General features: G+C 47.4%; 1 protein-coding gene across 1 annotated transcript in view; it reads right to left on the bottom strand.

The window, feature by feature from the left end:
• Nucleotides 1-27,083, bottom strand: part of LOC311231830 (uncharacterized protein) — a gene marked incomplete at its 5' end in the record, with an annotated part of 82,837 nt that extends 55,754 nt beyond the window's left edge. Inside the window, one exon of the mRNA XM_084318452.1 lies at nt 26,825-27,083. Coding sequence (XP_084174578.1) covers nt 26,825-27,083 — 259 coding nt within the window. The remainder of the gene's footprint in view (nt 1-26,824) is intronic.
• Between the last annotated feature and the right edge of the window lie 807 nt (nt 27,084-27,890).

Raw genomic sequence — 27,890 nt, 5'->3', positions numbered from 1 at the left:
ATGATTACAGTGTAGGCTAGTTGTAGAAAGCAGTAGATATTCCCCTTCATTATATTTATAATTTGTCTAATTTGCCCTCAATTCTTCTCTCTCCCCTATGGACAATAAACATGGTGTTTGCCCCTTAAATACAGTGTCTGTGTTGTGTTGCCCCAACGCCACAGTAGATATATATATATACATGTACATATCCCTTACCTACTCTCGCTAGTTACACAGCTGGCCAGTATGACTTACTGATTAGCACTATTACCCAGTAGTTTCAAGTTCAAGTTTCAAGTTTGCTTTTATTTGTCACGTATAAAGTACATTTGTACATTACAGTGAAATGCTTGGTTCTGTATGAGCCCCATGCAGAGAATCGAGTTGAGTTTATTTATCAACCATATAAAAAACACAATAAAATAGATAAAAAAAAAATAAAAAATAAACAAAAAAAATTATTTGGGTCTGAGAGTGTGGCTGGTCTGCCGTTCTGCAGCTGGATACTATTGGTTTGTTTTGGCAAAATTCTTCTGCTCTGTGTGACTGATAAACAAATGAGTTCGAAAAGGAGCAGAAGGAAGCAAATACTTATCTAGTCCTGCCCCTTCCTCACAATATCATACATAAAACAAACGGTGGTATAGTGGTTAACACTGTCGCCTCAGAGCTAGAAGGTTGTGGGTTAGAATCCCGCTTGGGGACCAGGTTACCAGTTACCCAGGTGGGGTATCTCCCAGGCGCGTGAATACTTTACCCAAGGCAGTTGTCCTTCCGCGTTCGGTTTGCGCGGCCTGATTGGCCTCTCAGCGCCCAATCGCGTTGCGCCCCAGATAGCAAAAAATGAGTGAATCAACGTTGAAATAGGGTTCGGCAGAAATATTGAATCTATGTTGAAGCCTGACATCGAAATTATACAGATTGTTGTCTATGACTTACTTGAATCAACGTTAGGTGTCAACCATAACTGATACTATATCAATGTTGATTCAACCATCATCTAAATGGTAATCTACATGCACATTTTAGTTGATTTTATATTGAATCAATGTTAGACATCAATGTTTATTCAACCATAATCTAAATGGTAATCTACATGCACATTTTAGTTGATTTTATATTGAATCAATGTTAGACATCAATGTTTATTCAACCATAATCTAAATGGTACTCTACTTGTACATTTGTAACTTGTACATCTACTTGTAACTTGTAAAGTTAAGGAATCAATACTGATTAATGTACATTTTACATTAAAATATTGCTGCTGATATGTATACATCATAACATTACATGTTTTTTTCCTGCTGTTAAACACACTATTGTTAAATAAATAATAATAAAATTCTTATATGACCATATTTCCAAAAATGTGTGAACAAAAATGACAACATGGCTTTAATATGATTTTTTTTTTCTAGGGTCTCATATCATACTTCCAGTGACCATATCTTTTACACAAAAAAAAATAACGGACCTTATAACAGGCTTTCATTAACAATACATATATAGCCACTGCCAGAATAGTGACACACATATTGTGTGTGGTGAGCACACACGCATTCATGCACAACGAAGACAAGATTGCGTTGTCTCAATCATTTTAACTATAAATTTATGAGCTCAAAGTATGAGCTCACTGACTGAAATGTCCAACAAAAAGCATCAATTGTCAAATAATATTGATCACATTAACTAGACTAGATGTTTTTGAGGAAATTAGAAAGGGAACAACAACTTAACCCTTGTGTCTGATCAGATTCGTATTTGTTTGATAACTTTGCAGTGATTATGTTTGTAGCCAACATAATATGTGGCATAATCTTTTAATTATCTTGTATTTTTTTTTTACTCTTCATAAATTGTTTATTCCACTTCAGCCAGATCATAACCACCACATATTCTTTTTTTTGTCATATTTAACAACTCTTTTCAGAAAAGTGGGAGTATTTCATTACAAAAATAATATAAAAAATGGTTATGATCAGGGCTGAAGTTGAATAAAATATTTATGGAAAAGAAAGTGGGAAATTATTTCAACATAATCTTTTTATGGAGTTTTTCAATTTAGTCCCCTAATAAGAGTATAATACTTTAGTTTTCAGACACAAGGGTTAAATAACAATGGCAGAGGATTTGAATTTAAACACAGTGGAGCTTAGATGATCTACAGTTGTCCACGACTTATCCTCCAAGGCATCTGCTATATAATAATCTTCAGATTTACTTAAGTGTTATTAGTAGGTTACAGCAGTAAGCATTAGTTTGCTCAGTCAATTATGGCCAATTCGTTTTATATTGTTTAATACAGTTAAATAAATAGATAAATGAAAAGCAATTTTTTTGGATTCCCCCCCCCCCCCCCCCCCCCCCCCCACTGTACCGAAAATAATACCGAACCGTGTCTTCAAAACCGAGGTACGTACCGAACCGTGGATTTTGTGTACCGTTACACCCCTAATGTTTCTATAACTCTCTCCCATATAACTCTCTCCCATACCCTTAACACCAACCACTGAAGTGCCCTTGAGCAAGGCACTAAACCCCCAACTGCTCCAGTGGAGTTGCTCAGTGGCCAACAGTGTCAGACACTGAAGAAGTCCACCATCATCCCTGTACCCAAAAAATCTACGCCCGCTTGCCTCAACGACTACCGCCCTGTAGCCCTCACCTCCATAGCCATGAAGTGCTTTGAGAAGCTAGTGAAGGGCTACATCTGTTCCTCCCTCCCCATCAACCTGGACCCTCTGCAATTTGCATATCGCCCCAACAGGTCCACGGAGGACGCCATAGCCCATGTGCTGCACACAGCAGCATCACATCTGGACAAGAGGCAGGGGAACTATGTGAGAATGCTGTTCATCGACTACAGCTCAGCATTCAATACCATAGTCCCCTCCAAACTCATAGCCAAGCTCAGGGACCTGGGCTTGAACTATGACCTGTGCCAGTGGGTCCTGGACTTCCTGACGGGCAGACCCCAGGTGGTAAGAGCCGGCAACTGCACCTCCTCATCCATCACGCTCAACATAGGGGCCCCCCAGGGCTGTGTTCTGAGCCCCCTCCTCTACTCCCTGTACACACATGACTGCGTAGCACAGCGGAACAACAACACCATCATCAAATTTGCTGATGACACAGTAGTGGTGGGCCTGATCTCTGCCAACGACGAAAGGGCCTACCTGGAAGAGGTAGAGAACCTGTCACAGTGGTGTCAGGAGAACTGCCTCTCCCTGAACGTCAGCAAAACAAAAGAGATGATTGTGGACTTCAGGAGGTCGGGGGTCAAGGACTACAGCCCCCTCAGCATCGACGGGGCACCAGTTGAGAGAGTGAACAGTTTCAAGTACCTCGGAGCCCACATATCCGAGGACTTGACATGGACCACACACATTGACAGTGTTGTGAAGAAGGCACGACAACGCCTCTACTTCCTCAGGCGCCTAAGGAAGTTCCAAGTCAGTCAGAAGATCCTTAGGAACTTCTACTCATGTACAATAGAGAGCATCCTGACCGGCAACATCACCTCCTGGTTTGGGAATAGCACTGCACAAGACCGTAGCAGACTACAAAGAGTGACACGTTCAGCCGAACGCACAATTAGAGGGGGGCTTCCCACCCTCCAGAACATTTACAACAAGCGGTGCAAGGGGAAGGCTAAGAGAATTATTAAGGACTCGAGCCACCCGAACAACTGCCTCTTTGAACTGCTGCCGTCAGGCAAGCGATACCGGAGTCTTATGGCGAGCACAGAAAGACTCAGAAGGAGCTTCTATCCCCAGGCCATCAGGCTGCTAAACGAACAATAATCGCTAAACGAACAATAATCACTATGCAACAACCATCAAATGCACACAGCACACACACCCACACGCACACACTCACTCAAACAAACAACACACTGCAGCACCCACTCTCCACACTTTAGATCACACAAACACACTTACACTTTATATTTATTGATAAAGGATTTGCACTACAACTCGTACACCTACTGTGAATTGTACCTAAACTGCACCTCGTCCATTTATGCCTTGCACTATATAGTATTGTATATTAGTACACTGCACAGTATTGTATATTGTATGGTAACTACGTCTACGAACATTGTACATATGTCTAAACTGAACACTGTGACCTCTTTTTTTACTTCTAATTTTTACTATGTCTTTATTTCATACTTATCTTGTCATGCACAGTCTCTGGAGCGCAACAGTAAGAAGCATTTTGTACAAAAGTATTCTGTACTTCTGTATGACAACTATTAAAGAAACTTGAAACTTGAAACTTGGTTGTACTGGGGCCTAACAAAATTAATAGTTGGTTTCAGGTTGGTTGTCAGTTTGGCCATGGGTAGGTAGGGAATTTATTTTATTTTATTTTCTTATTTTATTCTTTCCCACGGCGACTATGGATAGGGAATTTCTTTATTTAATTAAAATGTTCACAACAACATGGATGCATGTACTCTGCCAGCATGTTTAATATCCATAATACCAAATGTTTGACTAAGATTTCTATGAAACTTTATTAAAAAAAAAAAAAAAAAAATGATTTTTATTTTTTTTTATAATTTTTTCTAAAAATTCATAAAATATATTGGGTCGCACCTAAATCGGCAGGGTCGGTCGGCAACCTGAAACCAACTATTAATTTTGTTAGGCCTGGGCAGCTCCCAGGTGTGAATGGAACTCTGTGAATGTGAAGCAGGGCGTAGCTGAAAAAGAGCATCCGTGCTCAGCGAACCTACCCTGGGTAAATAAAGGTTAAAATAAAAAATAAAAAAAATAAACACTGCAAGAACAGGCTGAAGCAGCAAGTCATTCAAGTAGATGCCGTCCATGGAAGAACAGTGTCCATGAGGGTAATTCCTTGTACTGTATGAACCAGGGAAACAGTGTGCTGGGGTACCCCAAGTTTGACTCTGGTTCGCTTGACAATTAAGTTTGGGTCACTTCGGTTCCAAGAACAGGCTGAAGCAGCAAGTCATTCAAGTAGATCCCGTCCATGGAAGAACAGTGTCCATGAGGGTAATTCCTTGTACTGTATGAACCAGGGAAACAGTGTGTGCTGTGCTGGGGTACCCTTAAGTTTGACTCTGGTTCGCTTGACTTAAGTTCGGTTCCTCCCTCCCGGTCTGGCGCATAACGAAGCCACTTCTTGACAGTTTCGCTGTAGTCCTGGTCGGTCAGCTTGGGGTTAAACTGTCGAGCAGCAGCTGATAGACACAAAAATAAAAAAGTGAGGAAGAGAGGTGAGATGATGTACGATGATAAGAGCACCCCTCACTTCACACGAGTGCGATTTTTTTTAATCACTCAATTACTCACTCTGTAGGTCTACAGTAACAAGCTACAGTCAGCATCCAGTTAGACTGGACAGGAAAGAGAATTAAGCAATCGCCTATAGCCTGACACCATCTAGGCAATACAATGTGTATCCATGCACCTCTAAAGCTCACCAATTACGTTGTCCATTTCTTATAGGTTGCACTTTCATCACTTTATTCCAACATAACACTTTTTTTTTAAGATTTTGCAACAGCATAATTATATTCTGAATCACCAGCATCACCAGCATCACCACCTCACTACCTAAACTTAACCTATGAAGTAGTTTGCAGGGGAGGAAGCTCACCAAACATGCAGGCTTGTAGTGTGGTGTGCTTGAATGGCTTCTTGCTTTCTGAACAACGCTTGTCTTTCTTTCCAGCCCAGTTGAACCCACTGGCCAGGGCGTTGGTCATAGCAGTTTTCAACATCAGTCTGATCAGGTTCTCTGAATTGGTGCCTCCTACCAAAGCCAGGCGAGAAATCTAAATCAGAGAGAAGAAAATGAAGGCCCTGCGTTAGAAACAGCATAACATTTATTTTATGAACACAGAGCAACCAACTTGTTTATACACACACTTTATGCATGCACTGATATTCCAGCCCATGCCAGTCATTAGGTTTAACCACATTAACCCTCCTGTCCATATGTAAACGGTATATTTGAACAATTTCAAAACGTTTCATAAATAGCAGATATACAAGCTCTAACACGTTTTGAACTAGAAAGTGCTAAACACATTTTTCCCCGGAACAAGACCACACTGAAACAATCTACATTTGATAAATGAATGCAGTTCAATAAATTACCATCTTTTGACGGACTGATTGCTCCATCAGTAATGATTCTGCCTCATTGAAGTCTTGTTCACTGGCGATTGGCAGCTGGAAGGGGAGCATAGTGGTTGTGGTGGCCACCCCGTGTCCCCTGGTCACACCAGATATGTTGCCCTCAGCCAACTCGGTCTTGATGAACTGCACATCTCTGGACAGATCCTTCACCACGACAAGTAATTCAGCAAGCATTGAATTCATCTTCTGGATGGTAAGGTCTTCAGAAGAAGAGTTAAAATCATTAAGTGAGAAATAAAAATAAGCAGCAAATCACACAAGGAATTACACCATGTCCAATAGACTTGCCTTTCATAAGCTGCCCGTCATCGCCGGCCATCTGTCTACGCTGTGAAACACCAGATTGCCCTGAGCTGTATCCTGACATCGCTGTGGAAACAAAATCATAGTTATATATTTCACTATAGTTTGACTGCATTGGATCAAACTGGTGGTAGTTCCCTCTAAAATGGCATACCATTTTGTGCATGTTGTGAGAGACCAGGGGGACTGTAGTATTGCCCCGAGCTGCATCCCGACATCCCTGTAGAAACAAATCATTATATTTAAAAATACAAAATCTGACTTGTCAGTCAAATTAACATACATGTCATAATCACTAACACCGGTTCCTGACAGGCAGCAAGCGAGCGAACTGGAGACGAAATCGCACACGACACTGTCCTGATATGACGCAGCGCGTGTCCGAGTGTGTGTTACCTGGATTCTCGACCAATAAAAAGTGTTTAGGGGCGGGACTCGGCCGCGTAATCGCTCAACTAGAGACACAGCGAGCGAATATTTGAGGGGTGAACGACATCGCTGCTCAGTTCACTGTCGCTCGTGGCAGGTCAGGATAGTCTGATTGAAACGAATACATTTTAATCACTTTTTCTCGCTCGCTCGCGTCGCTCTATGTCAGGAAGGGGTGTAAGGAGTTGTATCCCCGTCTCTCAAAACACTGTTACTGAAAGAGTACAGTATCATACCACTACTTGCACTTTGTCGATCTTGCAGCTGCTGGACATGTGAGGCCTGCTGCTGCTGGTGGTACTGTACAATATCAAATCCTGGCATCTCGGCTGAAACACAGTAGGAAATACACAAAGTTATTAGCAAATGACGCTATTGTAATCCCCCATGTGAGAAAATGTTTGATTTCCATTCAGCTGATTTCACGTGCACTGCCAAATACTACTTTAATAAAAATATCAAAGACAATGCGAGACAATACAGATATTTTAAACATGCCAGAATATTATGTTATGAGATTGCTTGATAACTCACCATTATGTTGAGTTAGCGATTGCCGGTAGTTGCTAGTAACCAGATCTACAAAGGGGAAATGTAAAATAAGTTGCGACTCAAACATGGTGGAAATTGTGCTCAATATAAAAGCATTATGTACAACTACACATTTTTATTGTGACATTGCTTGCAAGTTGTGAAGGCTTTGAATTTTTGTAGTGGGCTGGCATGCACCATGATGCCAGCGACCTGCCAGCAAGCTCCTCACAAGAACACAGATATGGGTTCACTTACTGTTATTTGGATCAGGAGTCTGCAACAAATCTAAATAGCTGTAGATCATGCCACCATCCAAAGAATCTAAAAAAGGTAAGCCAGGGTGAGAATTGAAGATGCTACAAATCATGTTTAAACAGTCATCTAGTTGGCATTTTAACATTCATAGCAACATACCATTCATTGTAGGCTCTTGGCCAACAACTGGAGGGTTGCCGGATCTTAGCGCCTTACGAGACCGGCTCGATTTTGGAGTCTGTCCTACAACATATTTTAGTTGGCATGTTATTCACAATGTATATATTTTGGGCCAACTATAGAATAACTGCAAGAAATGCAGAAGTCCAATCAAATTAAAATGCTCAATTTGTCGGTACATGGTCAGACTAATTTGTTTAACTGTTTATTATTATTATTATTATTATTATTATTATTATTATTATTATTATTATTATTATTATTATTATTATTATTATTATTATTATTATTATTATTATTATTATTATTATTATTATTATTATTATTATTATTATTATTATTATTATTATTATTATTATTATTATTATTATTATTATTATTATTATTATTATTATTATTATTATTATTATTATTAACTGTAGCAGTGATCATTTCCAAAGTGCCTATATAAAATAAATGCATTGCATCAATACCTGGGAAACCCACATCAGGTGCTTTGGCAAAACGTTTTCTTTTGGCGTCGCCACTCGAGTCATCAGAGTCCGAGTGCACATACTGCTGATTTGGCCTAAAAAAAAGTATATATATACACACATGTAATAAATGTAGTTATGATACTACGTTTATTAGTCAAGGCTAAAGTCTGAATACATAGGCCCTCAGGCCACTGTGTGTTATCCTTTTAGCACTACTTGCAACTACAACAGCAGTGCCATTATTTACAACACTCTAGGGAGAGTTGTCCCTTTAACAAAGTGAACACTGTACCTGGATCTTCTTTTCTGGCGGAGATCTCCTTCGTCCTCAGATTCAATTTCAGAGGTTGGACACATAGTTGAGGTGTACTTGGTCTCTCGTTTTTTGGCCTCATCATGGGTCTCTGGAAAGAGCACAGAGAAAATGACAATTAACATATCTGCAGTCCAGTGTTTAACAAAAAAATATATGTACCTCTTATCATATGTGCATCGTCACAATTTGCGTCCTCACTTTTTGTGTATGTGTTGCACGAAATACTCACCACACGTAGTAAGCTCACGTACATCCTTATAGGTGATCCATTTATCATCTGGTTGCAGTCCATCTCGAAGGGCTTTTGTGAGCTTTATGTGTTTAGGGGGTCATAACACAGTCTGGTCTTTAGCATTAAACCAGCTCTCTAGAACTACTGCTGTCCCACCATTTGGGAACTGTACAACTGACCACAGCACCACCTCACCATTCATCTTCAAAGGGCTGAAATGAGAATTTACGGTACTAATAATGATCTCTCCTTACAAGCCATTCCCATACCGTCCTAAACCAGCCACAGGACCAAAGCAATATAATCCAGCCGAAAAGGGCTCTGTAGTCATCGGTGTAGGTTATCCAGTGTACATATCCACACGGTTCTTGTCTAGGGCTCCTCGGATGGCGGCACAAGGTTAGGCCGCCCAGCCTGGATAAGCACACTAGCTCGGTACGATGAAACGTTGGTAATGCTGGTCACTGTAGAACGGTAGCCGCACGATACACTATACATAATAGACTAATACTTAATAATAGAATAGGTCGAACTCGACGATACAGCGTTAAACTCTGACACTTCAGCTATCAATTTGCACGCGGTCTCAAGGCTCTATTTTGGGGCAAAACGGGCCCACTTCACAGCACGTTGTATCGTGGTGAAGGCTTCAACTTATTGGGGTAACTAACTGCTGTATCCACCTGCAACGTATTTATACGTAAGGTGAATAATCTATAGTACCAGCCTTATTTCTGTCTGTAGTCGTCGGTGTAGGTTATCCAGTGTACATATCCACACGGTTCTCGTCTAGGGCTCCTCGGATGGCGGCACAAGGTTAGGCTGCCCAGCCTGGATAAGCACACTAGCTCGGTACGATGAAACGTTGGTAATGCTGGTCACTGTAGAACGGTAGCCGCACGATACACTATACATAATAGACTAATACTTAATAATAGAATAGAATAGGTCGAACTCGACGATACAGCGTTAAACTCTGACACTTCAGCTATCAATTTGCAAGCGGTCTCAAGGCTCTATTTTGGGGCAAAACGGGCCCACTTCACAGCACGTTGTATCGTGGTGAAGGCTTCAACTTATTGGGGTAACTAACTGCTGTATCCACCTGCAACGTATTTATACGTCTTAGCGGTGACTTTGAACTAGACATTGGGGGTATGGCCGTGGCGCCTAGGGGGGTCGCTGTCCAATAGGAGAACGAATATTATGGTCTGGCCTGTACTAGGTAAAGGGATATTCCGTGTATATGTACAAAGAATATACAAGGGATATCAGACGATATACAAATACTATACAATATATCTCAAGTAATAAATATATATATTCGGTTTAATCTGACCCTTTGTAACAGCCGCCTCCTAATTAGTCCGCACACATTGCATTTTTTAAGCATTTAAAGGAAAACTCCAACATTTTGTGAAATTAGCTTATTTGACATCTTCCCTGGAGTTATAAGAAGATACATACCTTTTTCGTCTCTCTGCATGCATTGGGCTTAGGGAACGCCTGGACAGTTAGCCTAGCTTAACTTCATCACTGGAAGTGGGGCAGACATCTAACCTAGTTCACTACAGTCAGGAAATATACTCCAAATACAATCAAAATACAACTCCCAAACGTTCCCGTAAACATGTTGTGACCTGTGTATTTACCACGTCTCCCAGTCATACAAGTCACACAAGTCTCCCAGTCACACAAGTCACACAAGTCTCCCAGTCACACAAGTCACACAAGTCTCCAAGTCACACAAGTCACACAAGTCACACAAGCCCAAGTCTCCAAGTCACACGAGTCACACAAGTCTCCAAGTCACACAAGCCCAAGTCTCCAAGTCACACGAGTCACACAAGTCTCCAAGTCACACAAGTCTCCCAGTCACACAAGTCTCCAAGTCACATGAGTCACACAAGTCTCCAAGTCACACAAGTCTCCAAGTCACACAAGTCACACAAGTCGAAGTCTCCAAGTCACACGAGTCACACAAGTCTCCAAGTCACACAAGTCACACAAGTCCAAGTCACACGAGTCACACGATTCACACAAGTCTCCAAGTCACACAAGTCTCCCAGTCACACAAGTCTCCAAGTCACATGAGTCACACAAGTCTCCAAGTCACACAAGTCTCCAAGTCACACAAGTCACACAAGTCCAAGTCTCCAAGTCACACGAGTCACACAAGTCTCCAAGTCACACAAGTCTCCCAGTCACACAAGTCTCCAAGTCACATGAGTCACACAAGTCTCCAAGTCACACAAGTCTCCAAGTCACACAAGTCACACAAGTCCAAGTCTCCAAGTCACACGAGTCACACAAGTCTCCAAGTCACACAAGTCACACAAGTCACACAAGTCACACAAGTCCAAGTCACACAAGTCACACAAGTCACACAAGTCTCCAAGTCACACAAGTCACACAAGTCTCCAATTCACACAAGTCTCCAAGTCACACAAGTCACACAAGTCACACAAGTCCAAGTCACACAAGTCACACAAGTCACACAAGTCTCCAAGTCACACAAGTCACACAAGTCTCCAAGTCACACAAGTCTCCCAGTCACACGAGACTCATGTGACTGGGAGACTCGTGTGACTTGTGTGACTGGGAGACGGGGTAAACACACAGGTCACAACATGTTTACAGGAACGTTTGGGAGTTGTATTTGGAGTATATTTCCTGACTGTAGTGAACTAGGCTAGATGTCTGCCCCACTTCCAGTGATGAAGTTAAGCTAGGCTAACGGTCCAGGCGTTCCCTAAGCCCAAAGCATGCAGAGAGACGAAAAAGGTATGCATCTCCCTTTTTCCAACTCCAGGGAAGATGTTAAATAAGCTAATTTCACAAAATGTTGGAGTTTTCCTTTAAGCGTTTCAATTGGCCAGCCAAACATGTTATCTGTGTACATGTAATATTGTACTAATTGTGTATTTATTAATGAGGTAAGTTATGCCCCGAAATCCGACGTTAGAGTCAGTGTGTCAATATAGTTACTGCACTTTAGCTTTGTAGGGCAGTATGGTTATGCTGTTAAATGAAGTAGTGGTATTGCAATGGCACCATCTCCGTCTGGAGAGAGAAGACATTTGCGCTTGATATAGCGAAGTTTACCTATCCCTATATCTTCTTGCAAGCCACTGACCTTGTATGTACCAATGTATGATGATTCACAGGGATACATGTAGTATGGCTGTTTGTGTCTGTACTTTCTGTAAATTATATATACCTCTTCCTCTGATTTAAGAATATTCTCTACTAATGCAAATCCATCTCCAACCTCAATACAATTGTCTCCTTTCTTTGTGGACAAAGTAAACCGATGAGTGGAGACCTTCCTGTACTGTTGTGAAGAAGTAAACTGTGTGGGGACAGGCCCATCAGTGTGAATATTACGCAAAATTGGATCATCTGTGGGACATGGGGATCCAACATGTGGAATTTCAGACAACATTTTCACTACCTGTTGTAGAGGCTGATGTGGCTTGCGTAGAAGATGCTTAATTTGTGACAGGATCTGTGTTCTCTAAAGAGTGATGGTTTGTCCTTGAATTAGCAGCAACAATTAACTTATAATCAGTGAGGATAGCCTGCTCTGTCTCTCTCACTAATTTGTTGACTCTACGTCTTTTAGCCCGAGAATAAGATGACATAGTGATGAGTAAGTTTGCTATTTACTTGGCTAGAACAGGTCTTTGCTTCAATTGCTGCAACGTGCGGCTTCTTGAAAGTGGTACGTGATTCTGGAAAAAGAAAGAAAAAAGGGGGGAGGGTCCTGATTAATGTGCTGCATTGCAATGTGCAGGGTGAAACGCTTGCATAATTCTACATTTTGTGTGAGGTTTTGCCCGCTGCTCACTACCTTTTCTCTGTCTTCTTTAAGCCTACTGTTAGGAATTCCCTATTCTCTGTCTTCTTTAAGCCTACTGTTAGGAATTCCCTACTCACTCTCTCTAGCCCCCACCCTCTCGTTCCTTACCCTTAGTGGCCACACCTGTTTGATATTCTATTATCTCTCGCACCTGTGGTGGCAGGCTAATTAGTCCCCCTGTGGGCTTTAAATACCAGGGCGCTTCCCCTCGTTTTGGCGTGGGGTCGTGTTGTATACTTGCCGAGTCATATTCTCTAAACATCTAGACTCTTTCGGGAGATCCTCTGTCTGCCTATGCTGTTCCATTCTCCGGCGTCGAGATGTTTGCTCCAGCCTTCGCCTGCTGTTCGCCGTTGCCTGAGAGTGGGACTGGTCTGCGCTCCCTAGACTTCCACGGGAGGCATCCCAGTCATCCACTTCAGACCCCCCGCGCAGCTGTCGTCCTGACGCACATCCAGACCAGCGCAGACGCTCTCCAGTCCTCAGCGCGCAACGCGCATCTTCCAAGGACGCTCGAGCTTGGCACGCTCTCCAGACCAGCGCGCAACGCGTATCTTCCAGACCTTCGAGCTTGGCACGCTCCTCCGTACCAGCGCACTGACGCGCATCTTCCAGACCTTCGAGCTTGGCACGCTCCTCCGTACCGGCGCACAGACGCGCATCTTCCAGACCTTCGAGCTTGGCACGCTCCTCCGTACCAGCGCTCTGACGCGCATCTTCCAGACCTTCGTGCTTGGCACACTCCTCCTGGCAGACGCACCCCGATGCGTCTCTCTGTTCCGACGCGCACACCAAGGTGTGGCGCGCCACTCTGTTCCTCGGCTCCGACAGTGGCTACCCGGTGGACGACATCCTCGCCACCGCCACTGTTCCAGCTCCCTGTTCCGACGCGCACACCAAGGTGTGGCGCGCACTCTGTTCCTCGGCTCCGACAGTGGCTACCCGGTGGACGACATCCTCGCCACCGCCACTGTTCCAGCTCCCTGTTCCGACGCGCACACCAAGGTGTGGCGCGCACTCTGTTCCTCGGCTCCGACAGTGGCTACCCGGTGGACGACATCCTCGCCACCGCCACTGGTCCAGCTCCCTGTTCCGACGCGCACACCAAGGTGTGGCGCGCACTCTGTTCCTCGGCTCCGACAGCGGCTACCCGGTGGACGATGCCCTCGTCACCGCCACTGTTCCAGCACTCTGTTCCTCGGCTCCGACAGCGGCTACCCGGTGGACGATGCCCTCGTCACCGCCACTGTTCCAGCACTCTCTCCCTCGGCTCGGACAGCCAGCCGCCCCGGTGGCGATGCCTTCGTTCCCGTTGCTGTCCCTGTACCATTACGCATGCGCCTGGGTGAGTTTTGATTGTGATGTCACTCACCCAGCGTAGTGCCCTTGCCCCCGTTCCCGCTGCTGTCCCCGTACCTTTACGCATACGCCTGGGTGAGTTTTGATTGTGATGTCACTCACTCAGCGTAGTGCCCTTGCCCCCGTTCCCGCTGCTGTCCCTGTACCTTTACGCATACGCCTGAGTGAGTTTTGATTGTGATGTCACTCACTCAGCGTAATGCCTCTTGCCCCCGTTCCCGCTGCTGTTCCTGTACCTTTACGCATACGCCTGGGTGAGTTTTGATTGTGATGTCACTCTCCCAGCGTATTGCCTCTGTTAGTTAGTTTGGACATTTCATCTCCCAGCGTATTGCCTCTGTTAGTTAGTTTGGACATTTCATCTCCCAGCGTAATGCCTCTGTTTTTGGTTCTCACTTGAATAGTATTTTTGGACTTTACATCTCCCCCTGTGTGTTTGTCACACGAAGATATTATTACTTTGTTCACTTTGTTATTTGGACTGTTCTGCACCTGCTCTGTTTTTTCCCTTTTGTGCATTAACTCTCTCCTCTGTCCTGCAGAGCGGCCCAGATGTTTTCCCACCAGTCCCCAGTTCCTCCCTGTACCCCAGCCCGCCTCCGCGGGCCTCAGTCCCTAGTCCTCTATCCCTAGTTCTCCTAGTCCCTAGTCCTCTATCCCTTGTTCTCCTAGTCCCTAGTCCTCTATCCCTAGTTCTCCTAGTCCCTAGTCCTCTGTCCCTAGTTCTCCTAGTCCCTAGTCCTCCATCCCTAGTTCTCCTAGTCCCTAGTCCTCTATCCCTAGTTCTCCTCAGTCCCTAGTCCTCTATCCCTAGTTCTCCTAGTCCCTAGTCCTCTATCCCTAGTTCTCCTTGTCCCTTGTTTACCTAGTCTCTAGTTCCTCTGTCCCAAGGCGTTCCCTTAACCTTCCCTTAGGCGTTCCCTTACCTTCCCATAGTGTTCCCTTTTCCTGCCCGCCTCTTAAAGGCACCATTCCTTCCCCTCATATTATATTCCTGTATTTGTGATTCTCCCTTAAAGGGACAGTGCCCTTTTCCCTGTTTTTCCCTGTTGTTCAATAAATATCTGTTTCTTGGCAAACCATCATACCTGTCTTGTGTTGTGCGATTGGGGTCGGTTACAAACCATAACAGTACGACCCCACCAAATCGACGACCCCAGCCAGCACAGACGGTGTATGTTGAGTTTGCCTTTTTTTTTCTTGTTCCCTCTAGCTCCCCTGTTAGCCCTGTTAGCTTCCTTGTTAGTCCTGTTTAGCTCCCTTGTTAGCCTGTTACTCCCCTGTTTAGCTTGTTAGTCTCCCCGGTTAGCTCCCCTGTTTGCTTCCCGTTTTGCCCTGTTTGACCCCCCTGTAGCTAGCCATGCCCTGGCAGCTAACCCAGTCCCTCAGCAGAGCCCCTGTCTGCTAGCTTAGCCCCGGCTGCTAGCACAGCCTCTATGTTTATGCAGCCCTTGCTGCTGGCATAGGCCCTGTAGCTAGCCATGCCCTGGCGGCTAACCCAGTCCCTCAGCAGAGCCCCTGTCTGCTAGCTTTGCCCCGGCTGCTAGCACAGCCTCTATGTTTATGCAGCCCTTGCAGCTGGCATAGGCCCTGTAGCTAGCCAGGCCCAAGCAGCTAACCCGGTCCCTCTGCATGGCCTCCACTTTTTTGTGCAGTTTATCTCACACAGCTAGGACTGTCCTTCCAGCTAGCTTGTTCTCTCATGCTGGTCCAGCCCTGTCTGCCAGCCTAGCTCCGGCAGCTAGCGCAGCCTCTATGTTGATGTAGCAGTACAGCTAGCATAGGCCCTGTAGCTATCAGTGCCCTGGCAGCTACCCTTTCCCTCTGCTAGCCTGGCTCCGGCAGCTTGCGCAGCCTCTATGTTGATGTAGCAGTACAGCTAGCATAGGCCCTGTAGCTATCGGTGCCCTGGCAGCTAACCTTCCCTCTGCTAGCCCTTTCCCGGTGCTACCATGTTTACCCCTTAGCTACCCTGCTTGCCCCTCAGTTCCTCTAGACCAGTTCCTCTAGACCAGTTCTCTAGACCAGTTCTCTTGCCCAGTTCGCTAGACTAGTTCTCTAGACCCAGTTCCTCTAGACCAGTTCCCCCAGTTGCCCCTCTGCTACCCTAGTTACCCCTCGGCGACCCTGTTTCTTTTGCTAGCCCCACTCTTGTGGTGGCTTCCCCTGCTGGCTTGGCCAGTACCTCTTGTTTTGCCCCCTGCCACCCTGTCTGTATTTGTTTTGGGTCGCCGGGTGGCTCCCGTTGGAGGGGGGGATACTGTGAGGTTTTGCCCGCTGCTCACTACCTTTTCTCTGTCTTCTTTAAGCCTACTGTTAGGAATTCCCTATTCTCTGTCTTCTTTAAGCCTACTGTTAGGAATTCCCTACTCACTCTCTCTAGCCCCCACCCTCTCGTTCCTTACCCTTAGTGGCCACACCTGTTTGATATTCTATTATCTCTCGCACCTGTGGTGGCAGGCTAATTAGTCCCCCTGTGGGCTTTAAATACCAGGGCGCTTCCCCTCGTTTTGGCGTGGGGTCGTGTTGTATACTTGCCGAGTCATATTCTCTAAACATCTAGACTCTTTCGGGAGATCCTCTGTCTGCCTATGCTGTTCCATTCTCCGGCGTCGAGATGTTTGCTCCAGCCTTCGCCTGCTGTTCGCCGTTGCCTGAGAGTGGGACTGGTCTGCGCTCCCTAGACTTCCACGGGAGGCATCCCAGTCATCCACTTCAGACCCCCCGCGCAGCTGTCGTCCTGACGCACATCCAGACCAGCGCAGACGCTCTCCAGTCCTCAGCGCGCAACGCGCATCTTCCAAGGACGCTCGAGCTTGGCACGCTCTCCAGACCAGCGCGCAACGCGTATCTTCCAGACCTTCGAGCTTGGCACGCTCCTCCGTACCAGCGCACTGACGCGCATCTTCCAGACCTTCGAGCTTGGCACGCTCCTCCGTACCGGCGCACAGACGCGCATCTTCCAGACCTTCGAGCTTGGCACGCTCCTCCGTACCAGCGCTCTGACGCGCATCTTCCAGACCTTCGTGCTTGGCACACTCCTCCTGGCAGACGCACCCCGATGCGTCTCTCTGTTCCGACGCGCACACCAAGGTGTGGCGCGCCACTCTGTTCCTCGGCTCCGACAGTGGCTACCCGGTGGACGACATCCTCGCCACCGCCACTGTTCCAGCTCCCTGTTCCGACGCGCACACCAAGGTGTGGCGCGCACTCTGTTCCTCGGCTCCGACAGTGGCTACCCGGTGGACGACATCCTCGCCACCGCCACTGTTCCAGCTCCCTGTTCCGACGCGCACACCAAGGTGTGGCGCGCACTCTGTTCCTCGGCTCCGACAGTGGCTACCCGGTGGACGACATCCTCGCCACCGCCACTGGTCCAGCTCCCTGTTCCGACGCGCACACCAAGGTGTGGCGCGCACTCTGTTCCTCGGCTCCGACAGCGGCTACCCGGTGGACGATGCCCTCGTCACCGCCACTGTTCCAGCACTCTGTTCCTCGGCTCCGACAGCGGCTACCCGGTGGACGATGCCCTCGTCACCGCCACTGTTCCAGCACTCTCTCCCTCGGCTCGGACAGCCAGCCGCCCCGGTGGCGATGCCTTCGTTCCCGTTGCTGTCCCTGTACCATTACGCATGCGCCTGGGTGAGTTTTGATTGTGATGTCACTCACCCAGCGTAGTGCCCTTGCCCCCGTTCCCGCTGCTGTCCCCGTACCTTTACGCATACGCCTGGGTGAGTTTTGATTGTGATGTCACTCACTCAGCGTAGTGCCCTTGCCCCCGTTCCCGCTGCTGTCCCTGTACCTTTACGCATACGCCTGAGTGAGTTTTGATTGTGATGTCACTCACTCAGCGTAATGCCTCTTGCCCCCGTTCCCGCTGCTGTTCCTGTACCTTTACGCATACGCCTGGGTGAGTTTTGATTGTGATGTCACTCTCCCAGCGTATTGCCTCTGTTAGTTAGTTTGGACATTTCATCTCCCAGCGTATTGCCTCTGTTAGTTAGTTTGGACATTTCATCTCCCAGCGTAATGCCTCTGTTTTTGGTTCTCACTTGAATAGTATTTTTGGACTTTACATCTCCCCCTGTGTGTTTGTCACACGAAGATATTATTACTTTGTTCACTTTGTTATTTGGACTGTTCTGCACCTGCTCTGTTTTTTCCCTTTTGTGCATTAACTCTCTCCTCTGTCCTGCAGAGCGGCCCAGATGTTTTCCCACCAGTCCCCAGTTCCTCCCTGTACCCCAGCCCGCCTCCGCGGGCCTCAGTCCCTAGTCCTCTATCCCTAGTTCTCCTAGTCCCTAGTCCTCTATCCCTTGTTCTCCTAGTCCCTAGTCCTCTATCCCTAGTTCTCCTAGTCCCTAGTCCTCTGTCCCTAGTTCTCCTAGTCCCTAGTCCTCCATCCCTAGTTCTCCTAGTCCCTAGTCCTCTATCCCTAGTTCTCCTCAGTCCCTAGTCCTCTATCCCTAGTTCTCCTAGTCCCTAGTCCTCTATCCCTAGTTCTCCTTGTCCCTTGTTTACCTAGTCTCTAGTTCCTCTGTCCCAAGGCGTTCCCTTAACCTTCCCTTAGGCGTTCCCTTACCTTCCCATAGTGTTCCCTTTTCCTGCCCGCCTCTTAAAGGCACCATTCCTTCCCCTCATATTATATTCCTGTATTTGTGATTCTCCCTTAAAGGGACAGTGCCCTTTTCCCTGTTTTTCCCTGTTGTTCAATAAATATCTGTTTCTTGGCAAACCATCATACCTGTCTTGTGTTGTGCGATTGGGGTCGGTTACAAACCATAACATTTTGATCAATATCAAGAGAGTCCATTATTATATTATTGTTATATTGTTCATTAGAAAATACCATGCATATAACCAAACGTCTAACTATATAGTCAATGTAATGGTACATAAATTGTGGTATTTACTTGGCTAGAACAATTAAGTCTTTGCTTCAATTGCTGCAACATGCGGCTTCTTGAAACTGGTACGTGATTCTGGAAAAAGAAAGAAAAAAGGGGGGGTCCTGATTAATGTGCTGCATTGCAATGTGCAGGGTGAAACGCTTGCATAATTCTACATTTTGATCAATATCAAGAGAGTTCATTATTATATTATTGTTATATTGTTCATTAGAAAATACCATGCATATAACCAAACGTCTAACTATATACTATCTGTATGTCATGCATGTCCCTCCCTATGCCATAAATGTCATCATGTGTATGTCATAAATGTCACTATGAATTGAAAATGGGGGACCCTGATGTAAACGAGACAAAAACGTCTTTCTCTGGTCTGCATCCCCTTAACAATTGTGTGTATTGAGCCATATTGTATTGTACCCCTTCTGCAATCTGTTAAATAAAGTTTTCATTCAATCATTCAACATTAGCAGGACCAGTGGCACGCCAAACAGCCTGCAAACTACCTGGCGTTCTATCGCCATGCTCTAAGACAAACTCTAACCTTAACCAACTTAGAAAGAGTGCCTAAGCTTAAAGGGGAGATGAAGCATATAGCGATATAAACATAGTCATAGCATCAAATTAGTATTTAGATAAGCCACAGAAAAAAATCACGTTATAAAAATAAGCAGTTTCTAAGAAAAAACGATTTGTTATGTGAAGCGCTTTATCAACATGGGCGCCGCCATTTTGTTTGGTGACATCACCGTCGCGGTGCATTTAGCTAGCTGGCTACCTAGCCGCAGCCGGGATTCAAAGCCAACTAGCCGGCTAACCCAGCTCGCTAAATACTGCATGTAGCTAGCAGAACTGTAAAATTAGTTTGAACAGCCAGGAGCAATACAAAAAGAAACACGCGGTCCCGTTGTCTGGTAGGCAACGTTGCATTTACGGATCCACGTGTTTACTAGGCCAGCTAGCGCGTGCTTCCTTGACTACTTCCTGTTCACCCAATAAGCATGCTTTTGATTGGCTGAGTCGCACAACGTCATTCAGTACCAACGCACGCAATTGGACCACGCAATTTCTGTTCGTTTGGCGCTAGAATATATTTACATCGAAATAACTTAAACAACCGTACGATTCCACTTGCACACTCTCCAGAGTTATATTAAGCACACGCTAACGAATATTCATGAATATTTATCTTAGTTGACGTATATATATATTTACCTACCAAACTGCAGCATAAGCACATGCACAACGCCGTCAAGATCCACTGGTCACACTCACAATAACGTTATTTTTCACAGAACACAGTTAAGATAAAAGTAATATAGCCAAAACTTACTGTAAAGCACTCAGTAGAATCAAATCCGGGGGATCCAGACGTGCTGTTCTGTTGCCATGCAGTTCACATTGAGAGAGTGATCAGCTGCATGCTGGGACGTACCATATCTGTTTAAATTGGGGGGGGGAATTCGGATCGGTCCAACGTAATGACGACAAACAGCATACGTTGAACAGCATACGTTGATTCAACATTTATTAGATATTGGCATTTCAATCATTAAAATGCAACCACAAAACAATATTGATTCAATGACATGTTTTCAACATTAGTCAATTGCTTCAGCGGTTAATGGGTGATTCACCATCAATCGTCGACCTTAACCAAAAATCAAGCATTTTGACCATAAATCAACATTGAATTAACACCTTTTGCTATCTGGGGCCTACCTTTCAGTTCCACAGCCCAAGTCCTCGCCCATTTCCTTGTATTCACGCTAGTGGGCTAGTCGCTAAAATATATGTAGCATCCTGAATATTCAACTATTATTCAGAAGTGCTGACTTAACCTTTTATCTCCCCTTTGTGCACAAAGACATGTTAACCAGTTTCCCTTGATATTCTCCTGAACAATGACGCGAGTTTCTCCTTCTCTCACCGGCTGGAATATGGATTATAAACACTAACTGAATCATATTCAATTCACCCAGTTCTTCCTGTGGGACTAGTTGGCGGTGCCAGCAGGGGGCGGCGGTGGCAGGCGGAGCGCAGGAGGGAGGCGTCGAGGAGAAGCAAGTCACCTGAACGGAAGTGGAGAGAAACAGTCTCTTCGGCGTTGAACGTGAACCTGAGAGGACGTATCGTTGAGGAGCCCCGTCGTGGAGCACACGGGTGAATGTAATTGGACTCAAGTATATTTCGTGTTATGATAGAAATATAAGCGTTAGTAGCGTGTTGAACATCCGAACGGAACAACCCTAGTGATACAGCGGGTTATACTAGAAGTAAGCGGTATATTGAAGTGTCTAATGCTAACAGTATCCCCTCCAGCGAGGTGCCCACGGCAGCGTCGCCTGAAGAGAATTGGTGGTTAGAGGCACCGTGCGCTGGCTGCATGTTCGTTAGCAGGAGGGCCGTCTCAGACCCACAGAGTAGCTTCAGTTAAGGTAGCCTTCAGATTAGCACGCGCGCCAACTCAGTACCGGCAGTCAACAGTCCAGCAACAGGCTTCGTTCCGACGGAGCAGAGGACGTCTCCCCTCTCCAGCAGAGGTCGCCACAACACAGCACGCTTCTCCAACCTGCTACTGCCTCCCTGCCTACCCCATCTTGCTGCTCTTGTGACGAGAGCGCGCGTCCAGGGGTGCAGTCGTGCACACACGCGGTTACACGGCGTGTTATTAGTAGTCACTCAGGGCAGAAGTGCGCGCAATGATAAGTACCCGGCCGTTGTAGAAAGCTACACTTCTCACCTAGACTTTGCATAATAATAGGAACCTACGAGAAGGTGGGGGGCTGCTTGATCTCCATTGTTATGCATAATAATCATCTGTTCTGTGCGCAACTGAGGGAACATGTATGCGCGTGCGCGGGAGCGCGCATGCACGTGGCGTGTAACCAGTTCCCATATTACGACTGCACCACTGCGCGCGTCGGCTATCTTACTACCCACGGACGAGTGGTGGTGAGATTGAGGCCGCCATCTTGGTTGAGTACAGTGGCGCTTTGAGTGCCAATATCCTATAGTATATTGCACAATGTGTCGCGGCCTAAAGGGCGAAGAGAATTGTTGTTTGAACCGAACGCTAACAGCAGCGTGGAGGGGCAACCCCAAACATTAGAAGCCGGCTTTAGCTAGGACTTTTGTTTGGTAAAGTGGGCCCACCTTTTCGTTTTATTTAAGTGTAATAACGTGCATGTTTATCCATATTAAATTCCCATTCAGTGAACCCTTTTATTCCTTCCCCTTGTCCTCCCTTCTCCCCCCATATTTGGGAGTACTAGAACAGTATATGTAAACCCTTAGGGAAGGTATTAGTTGTTACGAACGGGTAAGTGACTTCCAAGTTGTCGAGGTAGAAGAACGAGACGGAGAATGTATTACTATATCAAAACAGTTGTACTGTTTATTAACAGGGGAAAGCATTAACAATAACAGGGAGAAGAATATCTGTCTGTGCTTGTCCAGCGGTAGGTACGTCCGTAGTATTAGGTGAAGCTCTAGCAAAGAACAAGGAATAGAGCAAATGTTAAATACGTCACATTCTCAACATTCCACGCTGTCAATGAGGAGCAGCAGTCTGACAGCCAATGACAGCACCCAGGTGTGACAGACAATTAGTGATGACAGCAATCAGTGGTGACATACAAGGTGAACAATAACAACAGGAGTGACCCAGGTAGACAGTGGGAGACAATCCTAAGGATGATAGTCTCCCGAACGTTACAGTATCCCCCCCCGACGAACGGCACCTGACGTTCACCTAGGGGCCTCGGGATGCAGCCGCCGGAAATCATCGATCAGGCTGGGATCTAATATGTCCCGTTGAGGCACCCAAGAACGCTCTTCTACCCCGTACCCCTCCCAATCCACCAAGAACTGAAACCCCCTACCCCTCCGCCTACAACTCAGGATTCTCCGCACCGTATAGACAGGCTGACCGTCAATAATGCGGGGCGGAGGAACCGCAGGGAGTGGCGGGGACAAGGGCGATGAGAGGAATGGCTTCAACAGGGACACATGAAACGTCGGATGGACCCTCATAGAGGCCGGAAGGCGTAGCCTGTAAGCCATAGGATTCACCCGACGTACCACTTTAAAGGGCCCTATAAAGCGAGGAGCCAGCTTCCTGGACTCCACCCGGAGAGGGAGATCACGAGTGGAAAGCCAAACCCGCTGTCCCGGACGGAAAACCGGAGCCGGACGACGCTTGCGGTTAGCTTGCCGCTGAGCCTTAACCGAGGCCTTCTGCAGCGCCGTCCGCACTCTGCTCCACGTCCTGCGACAGCGAGCCACATGTGCCTGGGCCGACGGCACCTCCACCTCCTGCTCCTGTTCGGGAAACAGAGGAGGTTGAAAACCATATTGACACTGAAAGGGAGACATACCAGTAGAGGAGGAGAGGAGGGTATTATGCGCATACTCAGCCCAGGCCAACCTCCTACTCCACGTCGCCGGACACCCAGCAACGTAGCACCTCAGAACGCCCTCCAGGTCCTGGTTGACACGCTCCGTCTGCCCGTTCGTCTGCGGATGGAACCCAGACGACAGGCTGACGGAGGCGCCCAGACCGGCGGCGAACGCCTTCCAGAACCTGGAGGCAAACTGAGGACCCCGGTCGGACACAATATCCACTGGAAGCCCATGAACCCGAAAGACGTGCTGCACCACAAGGTCAGCCGTCTCCCGGGCCGAGGGGAGCTTGGGGAGGGGAATGAAGTGGGCCGCCTTGGAGAACCGGTCCATCACCACCAGGATGGCAGTGAACCCATCCGATAAGGGAAGACCGGAAATAAAATCCAGGGATATGTGCGACCAGGGACGCTTGGGAATAGGAAGCGGTCGGAGGAGACCCGCCGGCGCACGGCGAGAGGTCTTACTGCGCGCGCACACCGGACAGGCCGCCACAAAGGAGCGTGTATCCCCCCCCTCTGTCGGCCACCAAAACCTCCTACGGATAAACTCCAGGGTTCTGGTGGCCCCAGGGTGGCCGGTGAGAGAGGATGTATGCGCCCACTGCAGCAGGCGTGAGCGTGCCGCCTTGGGCACATACATCCGACCCGGAGGACCCCCACCGGGATCGGGCTCCCGTGCCTGAGCCGACCTCACCACCCTATCTATGCCCCATGACACGGGTGCCAAAATCAAGGCCTGTGGAATAATAGGGTGGGGCTTCTCCTCTCGACCCGGAAGATCAAACTGACGTGACAGGGCGTCAGGCTTGACGTTCTTGGAACCGGGTCGATAGGAGATGGTAAACCGAAATCGAGTGAAGAATAACGCCCACCTGGCCTGGCGAGCGTTAAGGCGTTTAGCCCCTTGGATGTAAGCCAAGTTCTTATGGTCAGTCCAAACAATGAAAGGATGTGCCGCCCCCTCTAACCAATGTCTCCATTCCTCCAATGCCAATTTGATTGCCAATAACTCCCGATTACCCACGTCGTAGTTACGCTCGGCCGGAGACAGCCGGCGTGAAAAGAAGGCACAAGGATGCACCTTACCATCCTTTAAACATCTCTGCGAGATTACCCCCCCCACCGCGGTGTCAGAGGCATCCACCTCCACAATGAACGGAGCCTCTGTGTCGTGACGGATCAGTACAGGGGCGGAGGTAAATCGACGTTTGAGGTCGCAGAAGGCCGACTCTGCCCTAGGCGACCATTCAAAGCCAGGGAGAGAGGACTTAGTGAGAGCGGTTAATGGATTGACTAAGGCGCTAAAATTGCGAATAAAGCGCCTGTAAAAATTTGCAAAGCCCAAAAACCGTTGTAACTCCTTGAGCGACGAAGGCCGTGGCCAATCCAAGACTGCACTCACCTTGGCTGGATCCATGCGAAGATCGCCCTTCGTCAACACAAAGCCCAGGAAGGAAACGGTGTCAGTGTGAAACACACACTTCTCAGCCTTAACAAACAGTTGATGCTTAAGGAGACGTTGAAGCACCTCACGAACGTGCAGTTGGTGTTGCACCATATCGCGAGAAAAAATAAGGATGTCATCCAAATATACAAACACTGACACCCCAATTAGATCCCGCAGCACGTCGTTGACCAGGGCTTGGAAAACTGCTGGAGCATTAGCTAAACCAAAAGGCATGACTAAATACTCATAATGCCCATTAGGAGTATTAAATGCAGTTTTCCACTCGTCCCCTTCTCTAATCCTGACCAAGTTGTATGCATTACGTAAGTCAAGTTTAGAAAAGACCTGTGCCCCCTGTAAGCACTCAAAGGCGGTGTCCATGAGCGGTAAAGGATAACGGTTCTTGATGGAAACGTCATTCAACCCCCTATAATCTATGCACGGCCGCTGATCACCATCTTTTTTAGCCACAAAAAAGAAGCCAGCGCCTGCAGGGGATGTGGACGGTCGGATATGCCCCGCGGACAATGCCTCTCGAATGTAAGTGTTCATGGACACTGTCTCAGGGCGGGAGAGAGAGAACATCCGTCCCCGGGGCGGAGAAGCGCCGGGTAGAAGATCAATGGTGCAGTCGTAAGGTCTATGAGGCGGTAGTGCTTTAGCACGCGTTTTACTAAAAATGTCCGCCAGGTCACAATAGACCGCAGGAACACCTGCCAAATCGGGGTTGGGGGATAATAAAGAATCTGCAACGTCCACCGTCAACCTGGAGAGAGACAAAAGAGGGAGGGGGGGAGGGACGGATGAACTCACGCCAGCGTCAGCGCTGACGCCGCTTCCCATGGAGAGTTCACCCGTAGCCCAATTAATACAAGGATTATGCAGCACAAGCCAGGGGTGGCCTAAAACAATGTCAGAATGAGGAGACATAACAACAAAAAAATTCAAATATTCCCCCTCGCTACCCGCCACCTGAACCCACAGTTTCCCGGTGCGTTGGGTAACAAATCCACAACCAAGCGGTCGGCCGTCCAGCGAACGGACAGGGATGGGCACCTCTAGTGTCTCTAAAGGAACCCCCCATTCTAGAGCCACCCCCACATGAATCAAGTTGCCCGCAGCCCCCGAATCCACTAAAGCCTTGGCCGTTGTAGAAGAATCCCCCCACCTGACAGTGACATCAAAAAAAGTACGTGAGTCGTGAACGTTTATGACCGGAGAGACATGCCCACCTGCTAGCACCTTCCCCAGGCCTAGCGGGCTCCTGCGTTTCCCGAGCCCCGACAGGCGGCGAAGCGATGCCCCGTGCGGCCACAATGAAAACAGCGCTTCTCGTTGACCCGCCTCTGTTTCTCCGCTTCAGAGAGGTTCAACGCTCCCAGCTGCATGGGCTCGTCATCGCCCCGGTGCTCTCTCATTGGCTGGTATGCTGGCCGATCGACACTAGGAGAGGGACGGAAGAGTACCTGTGACGAAGCCTCCCTCTCGCGTCCCCTCTCCCGGTGACGATTATCTAACCGAATGGCCATGTTAATCAATAGATCCAGGCGTTCGGGTAGCTCCCGCGTAGCCAGCTCGTCCTGCATGCGAGTGGAGAGACCATGCAAAAAATTGACACAGCAGGGAACCTCAGGCCAGTCCGCCTCCCGAGCCACAATACGGAAATCTATGGCGTAGTCTGCTACGGCGCGAATGCCCTGCCGGCAGGACATAAGTCGACTGCCGGCCTCGTAAATGGAAATCACCCTGGAGGTATCGAATACACGGCGCAACTCCAGGGCGAAGGCATCCGCGTCGCGGCAGACCACAGACCCACTCTCCCACTCCGCTGTGGCCCAAGAGAGAGCACGACCCGTGAGGAGAGTTATAATATATGCTACCCGAGCCACATCACTGGGGAAAGTACGCGGCTGTAGTTGAAAAATGAGAGAGCACTGGGCGATAAACTCACGGCAGCCGGTAGGAGCCCCTCCATAGCGCTCCGGCGCCGGCAGACGTGGCTCTCGGTAGTCCTCCCGATCCACCGGATACCCCCGCTCGCCTTCCCCGCCGATCGATGATGCTCCTCCGGCTGTGGATATCCTCGTTGATGTCGTAGAGCGGGTCTGGTTCACCGCCGCCAACGCTGTCTCCGCCGTCTCCTGAGAAGCCAGGGAAACATCTCCCAGTCGACCCAGCTCGACACCGACTGCCATCTGCCGCTCCATCATGATCCTGAGCTGGTCCCGTAGGCTCACCATCTCGTCCCGTATCTCCTCGTTGGAAGTCATGATGGCTAGAGCTTCTGTTACGAACGGGTAAGTGACTTCCAAGTTGTCGAGGTAGAAGAACGAGACGGAGAATGTATTACTATATCAAAACAGTTGTACTGTTTATTAACAGGGGAAAGCATTAACAATAACAGGGAGAAGAATATCTGTCTGTGCTTGTCCAGCGGTAGGTACGTCCGTAGTATTAGGTGAAGCTCTAGCAAAGAACAAGGAATAGAGCAAATGTTAAATACGTCACATTCTCAACATTCCACGCTGTCAATGAGGAGCAGCAGTCTGACAGCCAATGACAGCACCCAGGTGTGACAGACAATTAGTGATGACAGCAATCAGTGGTGACATACAAGGTGAACAATAACAACAGGAGTGACCCAGGTAGACAGTGGGAGACAATCCTAAGGATGATAGTCTCCCGAACGTTACAATTAGTACTGTGTCTAGCCCAGACGTGGGCAGCACTTAGTCTGTTTACAGCGAGAGCACTTGGTGCCTAGGGCGTAATCACATAAATACCAGACTGTAATTATTGTGTAACAATAACAATTGTGTAATAATAACAAACTGAATGGGAGCACGGTGTGTGTGTCTTTTACTGAGCCTAACCCTAACCCTTTTTGATGCGGGTAATATTATTATTATTTAACCCTTTCCCCTTCCAGTCATTAAGGTCTCTAGTGGTCATCGAGGGAGGGTAATGCTTGCGGGAGGAACGAATCTATTTATTCATCTATCAGTCACTAGGTGTGG

Source organism: Notolepis coatsorum (assembly GCF_963971535.1).
Source record: "Notolepis coatsorum genome assembly, chromosome: 7".
NCBI lineage: Eukaryota > Metazoa > Chordata > Actinopteri > Aulopiformes > Paralepididae > Notolepis > Notolepis coatsorum.
The sequence above is the reverse complement of the archived record's forward strand: the minus strand, read 5'-3'. Positions and strand labels throughout refer to the sequence as shown.